Source organism: Kogia breviceps, chromosome 6, assembly GCF_026419965.1.
Source record: "Kogia breviceps isolate mKogBre1 chromosome 6, mKogBre1 haplotype 1, whole genome shotgun sequence".
NCBI classification, from domain to species: domain Eukaryota; kingdom Metazoa; phylum Chordata; class Mammalia; order Artiodactyla; family Physeteridae; genus Kogia; species Kogia breviceps.
The window spans coordinates 25,482,838-25,497,638 of NC_081315.1; the positions used below are offsets into that span (position 1 = coordinate 25,482,838).

The window sequence follows — 14,801 nt, forward strand, 5'->3', positions numbered from 1 at the left end:
GAGAAGTGATTTATTAGAACAGGATGATTGTGAGGCTTACAAGCGGCAGGCAAGCATTGCACTGCCCCCGAGTACTTAGTGGGTTACATTTTTATAATAAAGGAAGAGAGGGGAGGAGGAGAGGACCTTCTTTGTCTTTCTTGAGTAGACATCATGCTTTCAACATCAGCTCCTCCTCCAGGTTGGGTTTTTTGTCCCTACATGGTCAGGCCAGGACTGTCACGGCACTTTGGAAAAATTATTTCAGGTCTCGGTGCAATGAGGATCTTTCACTTTGAAATGTCACCTTTCCACAAATGATTGTTTTTTTGTGTGTGCAAAGAGCATGTCCTAGGGGTCAGAGAGCATGTTTTGGAGGTCATTAACTTACTGAGCTCACTGGGCAGGATGTAGGTCTCATGCCACCATTGTTTTATTGTTTGGGGGCTTGTCTCTGCTTCTGTTGTGCGATTATTTTGTTGCTAATCAAGTTAGCTTTATTTTGTTGTTAAGCTAGCCAATCTGGCTTTGATGCTAAGTGACTTGTTCTGCTTTATGAGTCAAGCAAGCCCACATTGTTTCAGGATTTTTCCATTACTTTCTTGAGTGATCATTAATCTTACTGTGGTCTCCCAAAGCCCCCTAAAGTTCCCTCCCTATCTGCAATCCCCTAATGGCGTTTCCAAGCTATTTGATTATCCTACTGAATCCCTCTCACTAGGATAGAGGACTTAGCTAGTCTACATGGCTCCCACATCCCCTTCCTGCCTTCTCCTGTTACCGAGTCCAAGCTCGTACAGCAGACCGAGAACATGGTGGAATAGTGTCCCAAAGAACCATCTTGACCAGGTTTGGCTGCTAGTTTCTCTTATAGAGCAAAGAGAGGGGACGTGAGGAGGTAAAGTAAACAAGATGATAAGCTGTTGCAAATGTTTCCTGCCTCTGGCGGGACTCAGGAGGGGATGTGTTAATTTCTTCTTTCCTGCAGCCATGCAGGTGAGCCTGGTGAGGATGTTTCCTGTGAGCTTAAACAAAGGTATTTTAGCTTAATGCTCAGGCACGGGAGGAAGGGTTCCAGGAGATGGGCCCTTATGTATACTTTAAATTATAGGCAACATCCATTTAGCGATTAACTTGGAGCAAAAGCAATAGAATACAAAGGTTCAAGTAAAAGAAATGGATCCAATATGGAGTCAGATTTGTTCTTCCCTATTACAGTCCCAGTGTAGCAATTTCACGATTCTTGTTTCCTTCACTTTGCCCTTAACTTCTCCTCCCAGCCTTGTTACCTGCACCTCTGTTGGTAAAATGTCAAGGTTGATGGCATTTACACTGTGTTCCTTAAACAGAGTCAAGTCTCCTGTGATTTGCCCACAGGTTGATTCTACATGTTCCAAGCCAGTAAACAATGTTTACTATCATAACTAGGTAAATAGTATCCATCCAGAGCCAAGTGGTGAGCCTAGATCACCAGGCTTCCTCCAATATCACAACAACTGTGGCCCTGAATGGAAAATGTTTCTACAGTCAAGTTCAAATGGATTCTCCTTTTCTGTGTTCTACCGTGTAATCAAAGTAACAGTTAATCTTAGTTTGATTTTTACTTGGACCATAACTTTGTTTTCTTTTTAGATAATCAGAATTTTATTTTATTTTTTAATTTTTATTGGAGTATAGTTCATTTACAATGATGTGTTAGTTTCAGGTGCACAGCAAAGCCATTCAGTTATACGTATACATATATCCCTTCTTTTTCAGATTCTTTTCCCATATAGGTTAATACAGAAAATTGAGTGTAGTTCCCTGTGCTGTACAGTAGTAGACCATAACTTTCTGACGATGTGAATTTTTTTCTTGTAGTTTCTGATTCCTTTTCTTCTCTTTTATTTTGCCTACATGGGATGAGGTTTTTCATATGTCACCTTGTCTAGCCTAGAGTTCTGTTATTCAGACTCTAATCTAGGTGTTGCTCTGAAGAGATTTTGATCATTAAAGTCCCCAATTAGTTGATTCTAAGTAAGGGAGGTTAAAGTGGGTGGGGTGACGTTTCCCTCAGAGAAAAAGAATTTCTTTGGACCTATGGACAACAGTTTCAGTCTGTGCTTACGGTTTCAAGCCTGCCATGATATTTTCTTCCCGATAACCTGGCCTATAGATTTGAGACTTCTGTAACCAGCCCCCGCAATCATGTAAGCCAATTCCTTTGTAATCAGTCTATCTATCCATCTCTCTAGCTATTCATCTCTCCATCTCTGTCTATCTATCTGTCTCATCTGTTATCTGTCAATCTTCTATCATCTCAAACTGGTTCTGCTTGTCTACTTGAACCCTTCTGTTCCTTTATCACAACTTCAAAATTTACCAGTGTTTTCATCAGACTGTTTAGTCCAACAAATGCCGCATTTTCTGGAGCCTTCCCTCCTGGAGCTGTTTCCCTCCCCTTCCAATCCACAGACATCACTCTCGAGCTCCTAACAGACAGCCACTTTCTCAGGATTTCCCTTCACTGCTCTCTCAAGTTGAACTTATGTTTCCTGGATTCATATCATCCTGTCTATTGGTTTATTTCCTCAATTTGTTGGAGTTCTACTACAAGTTATTTCCTTTTAAAAAAATGAAGGTAAACTTTGAGAAAATGTTTTACATTTTGCTCTCCCCCTTGATGGACAGTTTGCGTACAGAATTCCAGGTTGAAAATAATTTCCCCCTAAAAACTTTGAAAGCACTGATAGAGTTTTTCCTTGTTATCTAGGACTGCTGGTGAGAAACTGGTGCCAGCCTGATTATCAATCTTTTTTAGATGACCTGTTATTTTTCACCACTGGAAGCCTTTGGAATCTTTTATCTTTGTTGTGCTAAATTCACAATGATAGTTCTAGGAGTTATTCAATTGATTCCATCAATTTTGCTAGGCACGTCCTAATCCCTAGAACCTGTGAATATGTTATCTTACAAGGCAAAAGGGACTCCACAGATATGATGAAGTTAAAGATCCTGAAATGGAGAGATTGTTCAGATGGGCCCAATGTAATCACAAAGGTTCTTATAAGGGAAAGAGAGTCAGAATCAGAGAAGGAGATGTGACAACGGAAGCAGAGGTGAGAGACTGCAATCTGGGTGGGCATCATCTGAACTGCTGAGAGCCTGAATACAACAAAAAGGCAGAGCAAGGGTGAATATGCTCTTTTTTCTTGAGCTGAGATATCCATCATCTCCTGCTTTTGGACACTGGTGCTCCTGGTTCTCAGATCTTCAGATTGGGACCAAATTATACCACCAACTTTCCTGGTTCTCCATCTTGCAGACAACAGATCATGGGACTTCTTGACCTTCATAATGCATGAGCCAATTCCTAGTATATATATTTTTTTATATATAAAATCTTCCTATTGTATATGTAATAGGAATATTATATATAAAATAGAAACATTTTATACATATATAGAGAGAGGAATATAGATATATAATTATGTGTGTATATGTTAACTCAGCATTAATTTTTTTAAATCATTAGCACAAATGATCACCATTCATTGAATAAGTAGTTAATTAAGCATCTATTTTGTGCCATATAATATATTAAGATCTATTTTGTGCTGGATGCTTGGGATATAAAGGTGAGCAAAAGTAGATATATTTCCTGCCCTCATAGAGTTTACACTGTTATGATCAGACAAGTAAATGTAAAATTACATCTGTGGTTAGTGCTTTGAAGGAGTGGAATGTCAATCTATGACAGTGAATGGGGGCTTGCTGACAAAGTCTGAGAGGTAGGTGAAGGTTTCTCTAAGGAACTGACTCATGAGTAGCATAATTTTCAATAAATGCCATTGTATATTTTATAAACATGTATGTATATTATTATTGCATATATAGATTTCATGAAGCATGCACTGCATGAAAGATGATAGAGTAGGAGTGAAAAGTGTTCAGCATGGGTGCTGGGAGACCTGGGAGGCCTGGGGAGTTTCAGCGTCAGCTTTGCCAACAGATGGCTGCATGGCCTTGGGAAGCTCAACTTAGCTTTCCTGGGCAGGCGTTTTTCATCTCTACAGTGAAGGAGTTGGATGAAAGGATCTATTAGGTCATTACCAGCTCTAAAAGTCTCTCAAAATTTATACATTTTCAAAGTCTTGTCTCTCTTAAGGGTCTTGATTTAAGAAATAATTCTGCTCAGGTCATGTGCATATACCCTAAGAAAGGATCATTTGTTCCAGAAATATTTGGGGGGTACTTATTATCTAATTGTGTGTCTGTGCGTGTGTGTGGCGGGGGGAGAGAGAGAGAGAGGAGAGAAAAGAGAGCGAACTAAGCACATGTGGGACTTCCCTGGTGGCACAGTGGTTGAGAGTCCGCCTGCTGATGCAGGGGACACGGGTTTGTGCCCCGGTCTGGGAAGATCCCACATGCAGCGCGTGGAGCGGCTAGTCCCGGGAGCCATGGCCGCTGAGCCTGCGCATCCGGAGCCTGTGCTTTGCAACGGGAGAGGCCACAACAGTGAGAGGCCTGCGTACCTCAAAAAAAAAAAAAAGAATCTGCCTGCCAAGGCAGGGGTTTGAGCCCTCATCCAGGAAGATCCCACATGCCACGGAGCAACTAAGCCTGTGCACCATAACTACTGAGCCTGCACTCTAGAGCCCACGAGCCACAACTACTGAGCCTGCATGCTGCAACTACTGAAGCCCGCGTGCCTAGAGCCCGTGCTCCGCAACTAGAGAAGCCACCGCAATGAGAAGCCCACGCACCGCAACGAAGAGTAGCCCCCGCTCGCCACAACTAGAGAAAGCCCGCATGTAGCAACGAAGACTCAATGTAGTCAAATATAAATAAATAAAATAAATAAATTAATTTTTTAAAAAATGACTAAACACATGTAAGATGGGTCATTTTAAGTGAAAATAGAAATATATTTCTATGTCAGCAAATACATATTTTTTGTTGTTTCTGGGAGATGCGTTCACTGAAGAACAGGGTTTCAATCAACAATTACTTTTTGGAGCAGTAATTAAGTATTCCTTTGGGACTTTTTCAATTGGGACTTTTAAAATGAATCCTGGGGCTTCCCTGGTAGCGCAGTGGTTGCGAGTCCGCCTGCCGATGCAGGGGACACGGGTTCGTGCCCTGGTCCGGGAAGATCCCATGTGCCGCGGAGCGGCTGGGCCCGTGAGCCACGGCCCCTGGGCCTGCGCGTCCGGAGCCTGTGCTCCGCGGCGGGAGAGGCCACGGCAGTGAGAGGCCCGCGTACTGCAAAAAAAAAAAAAAAAAAAAAAAAGAATCCTGGCTTCCCTTTAAATTGTGAAAGTTTCTAAAATGTTAGCATGCAACAGTGTTAACAACTGCTCTGGAAATATTATTGGAAACTGGATGGAAGCTTGTGTGTGCCTGTGTGTGTGTGTGTGTGTGTGTAGTTCATTTACTGGTAACAAAAGACCTCTTTGGGGGAAAAACAAGATCTATTTTCTAAGTTCATAGAAATACCCTTAGAAATGGCCTGCATGATTTGGAAAATTGAAAGGGGAAAGTTATACGTGATAAATGAACCAAAATAGATTTTAGAATTAGACTAGCTCTGTTTCTTGAAGTGTGTGATCTTTGATCCTTTGTTTATCAGTTTGTGCTTACTCTGGTATGTGATTAGAAATGCTTATGGTTTAGAAACAGTAATATCTCCCAGTGAATCTATTGCCTATATATTAAAAAAAAAAAAAGATATACACACCATTTTAAATTAAATTTAATTTAATGTCAAAATATCTTTGACTATGTTCATAATTTTAATTTCTACATCGGACTCAACCCTCTAGACTTCAGAGCTTCTAGTTGGTGGCTGACTTGGTCCTCAAATTGAAGGGAACTTTTTCTTTCACCAGTGGAGCGGTCCGTCTCATCAAGGATGGAGTGGGAACTCAGGTGTAGTTTAGCTGAACTCACAGGAAACGTTGCTCTACTGTGATTTCTTTGCGTGATATTGAGGCAGTGAGAAGAGGAGACATGATTGACAAGGGGAGGAGACTCACTTGGGTCACTGTAAAAAGTCAAGAGAGAAACGGCTCCTTTCACCGACATTCTTTCTTTCCCAAGAAACAGGGGTTTGCCAGCCGAATGCAGTCCTCAATCCCTTTTGATCTCCGAGGGCCTTTGAAATATGAACATAATTACAGATAGGCTTTGGGTAGCAAGTGGAAATACTTAGGTAGCACATCTTTGGAAAAGTGCTGGTGTTATCTACAGGTTTCAATTCAAAAGCCAAATTCCTTTCCCGGCAGAAGTTTTATATTTTCCCCATTTTCCTTTTTGAACTTTGCGTTTCAGTTGCTAACCACCATCTATAGTCCTGAGTGTACAACGAGTTGATGATCAGTGCATAAATAAATACACGTGAACTGCTAACAGGTGTCTCTAGAAACTATAGTCACTTTCCATGATTCATCTGAGAACTATAGTATAGGCAAAAATAGCAACATACATAACCTCGATCAGCTGTAGCTATATCCAAACAGTCAAAATGCAGCTGTGGAGGGATTAGGAAAGGTGGACGAAATCCTTTCTTTATAATTGCATTAAAATGCAACACAGAAGAGACAAAATAAGTGAATGCATTTACGTATTTCCTAAACCTACAAAGTCTGTGCCAATAGTTCAGAAATGCATTTTAATATTATGCATATATATTTATAAATATGGAATTTTTTAGCCATTAAAAATTATACTGTGGATGGATATTTATTGGAATGGGAAGAAGTTTGTGGTAGACAGTTAACTTAAAACTCAGATTTAAATAAATGTGTACAGAATGGTCTCTTTGTAATAAATAAATATGTATATATTTATAATAATAAGAGAGCTGAATTGATAACTAGGAGTTGTTAACAGTGATTACCTCTAGATGGGTGTTTCAGTTACTCTTTTTGCTGATCTGTGTTTTACAATTTTTCTTCAATAAGATTTCATTGCTTTTTCCAATAAGGAGAAAAACAGTAAACGTTACTTTAAACTTAAGATATAACAAAAAGTGTTAAGATATTTGAGAGCAATTGAGCCACTGACAGATAACCTGCAGTGATCATATAAAACAGGAGTGAGAAGCAAAGAAATAACGGTCTAAATGATTCTCTTAATTCTGACACCAGTTCCAGCATATGGGTTTTGCACCCACCGGCGAGCAATTCTCCACCACCAGCTGTGTGTGCTACAATTTCACTCAGTTCTGACGCTTATCTACCAAGAATTCCCCCAAGTTCAGGGCTCAGTCCCTCAAGACCTCCCCTCACCTCCCTTCACACTCACCCACGAGACACGAGTGCAAGTCCAGGTTGTACCCTGTGCTTCTGATTGACCAGCTGTATATTAGGGATTCCAGTGACCCCACCCCCGACCCCACTGCTTAGATTCAATTACTTTGCTAGAGCCAGTCACAGCACTCAGAGAAACATTTTAATTACTATATTACTGATTTAGTATAAAAGGGTATAACTCAGGAACCCGCCATATGGAAGAGATGCACAGGGTAAGAGACCGGGAAAGGATGCAGATCTCCATGCCCTCCAAGAGCACCACTATCCCCAAGTCTCCAAGTATGTGATTAGAAATGCTTACGGTTTAGCATTTAGCATATGGTTAGCATGAAATGCTTGCGTGTTCACCAACAGGGAGGCTCTCTGACCCTATCATTTTGAGGCCTCGTTACATAGGCAGGGATGATTAAATCATCGGCCACTGACAACTGATGCAATCTCCAGAAGTCAAGGGGTGGGCCTGAAACAGTGATATACTGCCATTTGCAGCAACGTGGATGGACCTAGAGAAGGAGGTGAAATGAGTCAGAGAAAAAACAAATACTATATGGTATCACTTACAGGTGGACCCTATAACAATAATACAAATCAATGTTTCCACAAACCAGAAACAGACTCACAGCTACAGGAAACAAACTTGTGGCTACCAAAGGGGAGAGAGAAGGTGGGGAGGGACAAATTAGGGGTATGGGATCAACAGGTGCAAACTACTATATATAACGTCAATAAAATAGGTAAGTAACAAGGATATACTGTAGGGCACAGGGAATTATACCCATTATCTCATAATAACCTATAATGGAGTATAATCTGCAAAAAAACAGAATCACTATGCTGTACACCTGAAACTAACATGATATTGTAAATCAACTGTACTTAAATGTTTTAAAAGACACCTTTATCATTCTTATCACTTAGAAGATCCCAGGGACTTTAAGAGCTCTGTGCCAGAAATGGGGAGGAAAGCCAAATATAGATTTCTGATCACAGTGTCACAATTCCTTAGGGCTAACCTCCCCCAGGGTGGGCTCCCGAGAACACACGTGCCACAAAATACCCTGTGGAAAAAATAAAGGAGGTCGACTTGAAGACCTACCACGAAGTCAGCAACATTTAAGAGAGGACTAACCTGGAGTGGGAGAGGTACAAACTATTGGGTGTAAGACGGGCTCAAGGATGTATTGTACAACACGGGGAATATAGCTAATACTTTGTAAAACTGTAAATGGAAAGTAACCTTTAAAAATTGTATAAAAATGTTAAAAACGAAAAGAAAGGACCCACCCTTCTGTCAATTCAAAAACCACTTTGGAAAGTTTTGCAAGTGGAGAAACCTGCAGCAGCAATTACTTACTGGACCACAGATACCTTTTTCCATGAAACACTTACTAGCATTCCATGGCTCACGCTAGGAGCCTGTCTTCCAGTAAAGGCCTAGGGGCATCTCCTCTTTAAGCCCCGAAGGCCTCTTGTTTCCATTACTGCAGTTGCCTAAAGAAGAAATTCCACAGCCAAAGGCTTTCAGTTGAATATGCCTAATGAGTTAAAGTGCAAAATAAACTATCAAACAAAGAGCAACAAGTGTGCTTCTGTTGCCTGACACTGCACAGAATTCTCAGTGGGGAGGAAACCAAACGTTCAGTTCCTCTTTGGACTCCAGAGGAGAGTGGATTCTCCGCAGCAAACTACCCGGGGGCTCCAACTTCCACCTCCGGGCCTTCATTCTTCAAGGCCACCTCCTCTTGGCCTTTGCCAATCAGTTCTCACTTCCTCTAGACCGCAGCGTTGATGCTTGAAAAGGCTGTAGTGGGAGTTTCCAGAGCTGACTTCCCACATGCACGGGCTGCTCTTTGGGCATTTGCTCCACGCATGACTAACCACGTGCGGTATGTTGAAATGCATTTTTATTACCGTTTTAAAATAGTAATAAGGGAATTCCCTGGTGGTCCAGTGGTCTGACTCTGTGCTCTCACTGTAGGGGCTGCGGGTTCGATCCCTGGTGGGGGAACTAAGATCCCACAAGCCGTGCAGTGTGGCAAAAAAATAAAGATCTAAAATAGTAATAAAACATTGTTTTCGCTGTGGTAAAATACACACAACATAATATTTACCATTTTAACCATTTCGAGTGTACAGCTCGGTGGTATTAAGTACATTCACTTTGTTATGCAACCATCATTCCCATCCGCTTCTAGAACTTTCCAATCACCGGACACAGAAACTCTGAACCCTTAAACACGAACTCCCCACTGCCCTCCCCCCACCCCTGCATCCCTGGTAACTTCTAGTTTACCTTCTGTCTCTAGAAATTATTCTAGGTACTTCATATAAGCGGAATCATACAATATTTGTCCTTTTGCGTCTGGCTTATTTCACTTCACATAATGTTTGCAAGGTTCATCTGAAACAAAGTAGCTTTCAGCGAATAATAATAATTATGGTATCAGGGAAAGGGAAAATACTGTTTGTAATCTTTCACCAAGGTTTCGTTAACCCTCTAAAAGAAGGAGCACGGGAGGCACAGGTTAGAGCCCACATCCAGTCAGATTCTTTTTTTTTTGGCCACACTGCAAGGCTTGCAAGATCTCAGTTCCCCAGTCAGGGATTGAACCCCGGGCCACGGAAGTGAAAGCCCAGAATCCTAACCACGAGGCCACCAGGGAACGCTCCAGATTTTTTTTATTACTCATTTCTACTGAAATAGAAAATCCTAACCATAATTACTGGTCATCAGAATTCGCAAAATTGTTCACGACCTCTGTCTGATACTTCTAAATCTACAGCTCAAACATATACCCAGAAAGTATGTTGTAGTTTCTCTCTCAGCAGTAAGTCAGTCATTAGGATAAAAAAAAAAATTTTAGGATAAAAAAACACAAAACACCACATGTAATACCTGGAACGTTCTCTGTTGCAACGTCAGAGATGATGGTAAACGGAGTAGGTCTCCACTTTGATTTCATTTGGCTCTGCAAAGTGTTTCTCCAGGCTTGGGGACAGCATCTGAATTAGTTTCTTTTATTTATCTTATTTTTAGGGATATAACACATAAGCACATCCCATAATGTCTTGGATTTCTCTGATGAATGAAAAAAATCACGTGTTAAAATCAAACTTGTTGATTAAGATATTTATACCATAGTTTGATCTTCTTAAGACATCCTGAGCACCACAATATTTAAAATGATAAAAATTTATACTCTGACATGATAGACTAAGGCTCTTAAAAACAGAATATATCATTGAAATATACTACTTGAAAAAAACTACTTAAAAAATGGCATTACTAGTGTCATGAAGAAATGCTTTTATTGCATCCCTGATTTTAAACGCTTGTTTAAACACCTTCATCTTGATAAACAGTTTACTTCTGTGTGGAAAAGAAGGCTTGTACTTAGCGCCAATTCCTTCACAAAGTATGCTTAGAAGATAAACACTTGGTGACCACAGTTTAAACGTATTAACTACTTTCACCAACTATGTTCTGGGGAGGAAGCAAGGGATAAGGATACAAGCATTTTATCCAAATAAGTAAGCACTTCCTCCTTGAATTCGTAACTGGCGCTGGCAGTATCCTTCCGGCCTACATCATGGTTCACAAAATCATTGTCAACTACATGAAAAAATCTCCTCTAGCATGGGGGTGGAGCAATAAACTAACCAGTAGGTCACAGAACACTTCCCTTTTATATATTTCTGCACATTTCTGCCAAGCATTGACTGATACTCTGGACATCTGATTCTTTCCAAACGTAGGCCAAATATCTACCAGTATGCACTCATGATAGACATGGCCCTTCTTTGCTGAATGCCATTAATATTATACGACGTTCAGGGGGCTTCCCTGGTGGTGCAGTGGTTGAGAGTCCGCCTGCCGATGCAGGGGACGCGGGTTCGTGCCCCGGTCCGGGAGGATCCCACGTGCCGCAGAGCGGCTGGGCCCGTGAGTCATGGCCTCTGAGCCTGCGAGTCCAGAGCCTCTGCTCCGCATCGGGAGAGGCCGCAACAGTACGAGGCCCGGGTACCGCAAAAAATTATACGATGTTCAACAGTCCACTTGGATTGAAATTCCCAGTAGCCAATTAAATTTGCTTCCTGAGCATAGTAATTATCATTAGCCTTATAGCTGGATTTGTAAACTTTTTAGCAATGCGTGACTTCTATATTTGTTTTTTTGTTTGTTGGTTGGTGTGTTTTGTTTTGTTTGGCGTACAACTTTGATGAATGTTTCTTTAGTTTTGGTCTCTTTTCCACCTTTAAATGACAAAATGGATCAATTTCATATTAGAAAGCATTATTTTGTGCTTGTTCAGGAAAAACTCAATTGGTTTATCAGAAAGGTCATGATACTTTGAAAGCAATGCAAAAGCCTCTGTGGCTTCTTGCCATTCTTTAACAAAGTTTTGTAAGAGACAATGTAATAGAAACTAGAGGCAAATTGATTGCTGGTCTGATAAAATCCAATCTTCACATATTCATCAAGATTCACTTGTTCTAACATATACAGCCTCACATTCAATATTTGCATTGGACTCCTGTTCACTGTTTACATTTACACTGTTGTTCTATTACATTACCGTTTTTATCACTACCTCTATATTTTACTGAACTACCTCTAAGCACGTGAATTGTCTATCATAACACACAATAAAAATGTGAAGTTAGATGTAAATAGCATTTAAATATATAAAATTTAATAGTCAAGGCAAAAGTGCACTATCAACTAACTGAATGTTAGTTGAGATGAACAAATGTTAGTGATTATTAAGCATGCAGCTAGATCCCTATCCAAATGATAAATTAATCTTAACTTTCAGATTTACAAAATGAACACGAACTAAATTGTTTCCTTGCTCTTTCCTTCTGTAGACAGCCTGGGAACACCGATGATCCACAGTCTGCCTGTGACCAGCAGTTCCCTACGGGGTGGGATTTCGGGGTGTTGGGAGGGCTGCCTGCCTTCCAGAATAGCTCATCCTCCAACTGGCCTGATATCCAAAGTCCTCAAGTCATTAGTGATTTCTCCTAGGAGCAAGACAGACGCAGCTCATAAAATTCAAGGCGATTTTTATTGAATATCATGAAGCCCACAGCATACAGGTGGGCTATAGATACAGGTGATAAATGAAACGGACACAGTCCCTGCCTTCTGGAGCTTATGATTCAGACCTGAAATAAGTAAACACATATAAATTGCAAACTACGGATTACGGTAAGTGCTGAAGGAAAAGAAGGATGAGAGAGAGAATAATAAAGGGGTGTGGGGGGGGAAGTCTAATTTAAATTGATTGTTCAAGGGCAAATGCTCTGTGAGTTATTCTCTTTGAGATCCTCGAAAAGCAGAATAATCCATGGGTACTTAGTATATGCTCTTTCTTCTAACAACATTTGCGTAGTGTAGGAGCACCTAAGAGACAACAGGCTTTCGATTATTACTATCATTGTTAGTGTTTACTATGTTCCGAGCACTGTTCTAGGCCCTGGGGTACAGTTGTGCCTGAGACAGACAAGATTTCTGTTCTCATGCGGCTTAGAGTCGAGATCCTCCTCAGAATATGAGAAGATAAAAATATAGCTAAACTCTGGAGTAAACTATTGGGTTGGCCAAAGAGTTCGTTTGGGTTTTTCCATAAGATATTATGGGAGAGCCGAACGAACTTTTTGACCAGCCCTATATTTAAAAGCTTATAAAGCATCAGTTCATCAATAATGCAAGATCACCACAGGGATAAGAGATACACCCTTGCCTGGCAACACTTGGCTCTAAGCTGGTGACTAGCGATGTAGAAGATAAAAGCCCCAAAGGGAGGTGCCGTTTCAGGTTTTAATATCATCTTACCCCTCTTCTGATTGAAATTTGGACTCAAATGGAAATTTGCCTGTGGAGAGAATTGTTGACCAATCTATGTTATATTTTTATAACCGATCAATAAATTGGCATTCTGGTCACACACATTAATCTGTAAGAGTGTGTTTAACCTGAGAGATTAGAAATCAAGTCTGTGAGGTCAAGGGCTGGCTCTGGATGGAGGGTGGAGCACTCACCCCAGGTGGTACCCCAGTACCTACCCGTCAGGGTGGCCCCAGGCTCTCTCCATGAGACCACCCGTTTTAGGGTAAGTTCTCTTTCCGATCCGCAGTTTGCATTAACCAATGATCGTGAGATATTTGGAAGACACCTCATCAACTATCCCTAGGGAGGAAATAATGATTTAGGATGTGAGATAGGAAATGGTTATTTCAAGGTTTATAATAAACCATTTTCAACAAAATTGGCTGATATTCTCAAGAACTGTCAATAGACTAGAAAATGAAGGAGCAATTGAGCTCACAACTTTTGATCCTTTTGTAAGTGTAGTTGCCTACACTTAGCAGTTGGAAGACAGGCTAACACAGACAATGGAATGCAGACATTTCTCATTTATTCCAACAAGCTGAAATAGTGCATAAGATCAAAAAAGAAACATTCAGCAGTTCAGTCTTGTCTCCCTTTCTTGTGAAATTGAAAGGAAAAAGAAATAAGCATGCTTGAATTTTGTGTAAATGGGACTAAGAATATTTGCCACAGACAGTTGATTAATCATAAGCCCAAAGCTACTCTTTCCAAGCTCAGCAGAAATACACAAAGAATTTGATAAATATTGAATTATGCTAGAAGGCAAGGGCTCATACTTTTAACATAATCTGCTTTTTATAAATTTCTTTCCTTCTCCTTGAAAGAAAAGTCCGTCACCAAATACAATTTAAAAAATACTACATAGGGGGCTTCCCTGGTGGCGCAGTAGTTGAGAGTCCGCCTGCCGATGCAGGGGACACGGGTTCGTGCCCCGGTCCGGGAAGATCCCACATGCCGCGGAGCGGCTGGGCCCGTGAGCCATGGCCGCTGTGCCTGCACGTCTGGAGCCTGTGCTCCGCAACGGGAGAGGCCACAGCAGTGAGAGGCCCGCGTACTACAAAAAAAAAAAAAAAAAAAAAAAAAAAAAAACTACATTGAATTGCTTTTCATCTCCACTTAGGGAAGAGTTTTTACTTGCTTTTATACCATCATCTTTAGCAATTTTTCTCCAAAATGAGAGGGGGGAAAAAAACTTGAAATTTCCAGAGAAATGTAGTGAAAAACAGGCTGCCTATAGAGTGATGTGGTCATGTCACATATATCACATATATTACTGTCCAGTTAAGACAATGTATTTAAAGACATCAAATTAGATTATGGTAATTATCTTGGAAATTTGATTTTTCATAACTTTCTGTAATCTAGAGAATATTTAAGCACCTGAAAACATTGATCAGTTTTTCTAAGCTTTGCACATTAGGATCACTTGGTTGGGAGAGAGGTGGACGGTGGAGAGGGTGGAGAAGGGTCAATTTTTAAATTACTGATACCCTGTTCCCCGCCCCCTGAGACTCTAGCTCCCTAGTTGATTATAATCTGACATCAAAGTTAAGAACTACTGTCCTAAGAAATAATTGTGGTAATGTAACCATCAAAATTCTATAAATTCAAAATGCATTTAAGTTTAGGTT

General features: G+C 40.7%; 1 protein-coding gene across 1 annotated transcript in view; it reads left to right on the top strand.

Moving 5' to 3' along the window:
• The window catches only part of SMAD1 (SMAD family member 1), a 100,729-nt gene extending 88,255 nt beyond the window's left edge, over positions 1–12,474 (top strand). Inside the window, exon 7 of the mRNA XM_067035609.1 lies at positions 12,144–12,474. Coding sequence (XP_066891710.1) covers positions 12,144–12,164 — 21 coding nt within the window. The 3' untranslated portion in view covers positions 12,165–12,474. The remainder of the gene's footprint in view (positions 1–12,143) is intronic.
• The last annotated feature ends 2,327 nt before the right edge of the window (positions 12,475–14,801 follow it).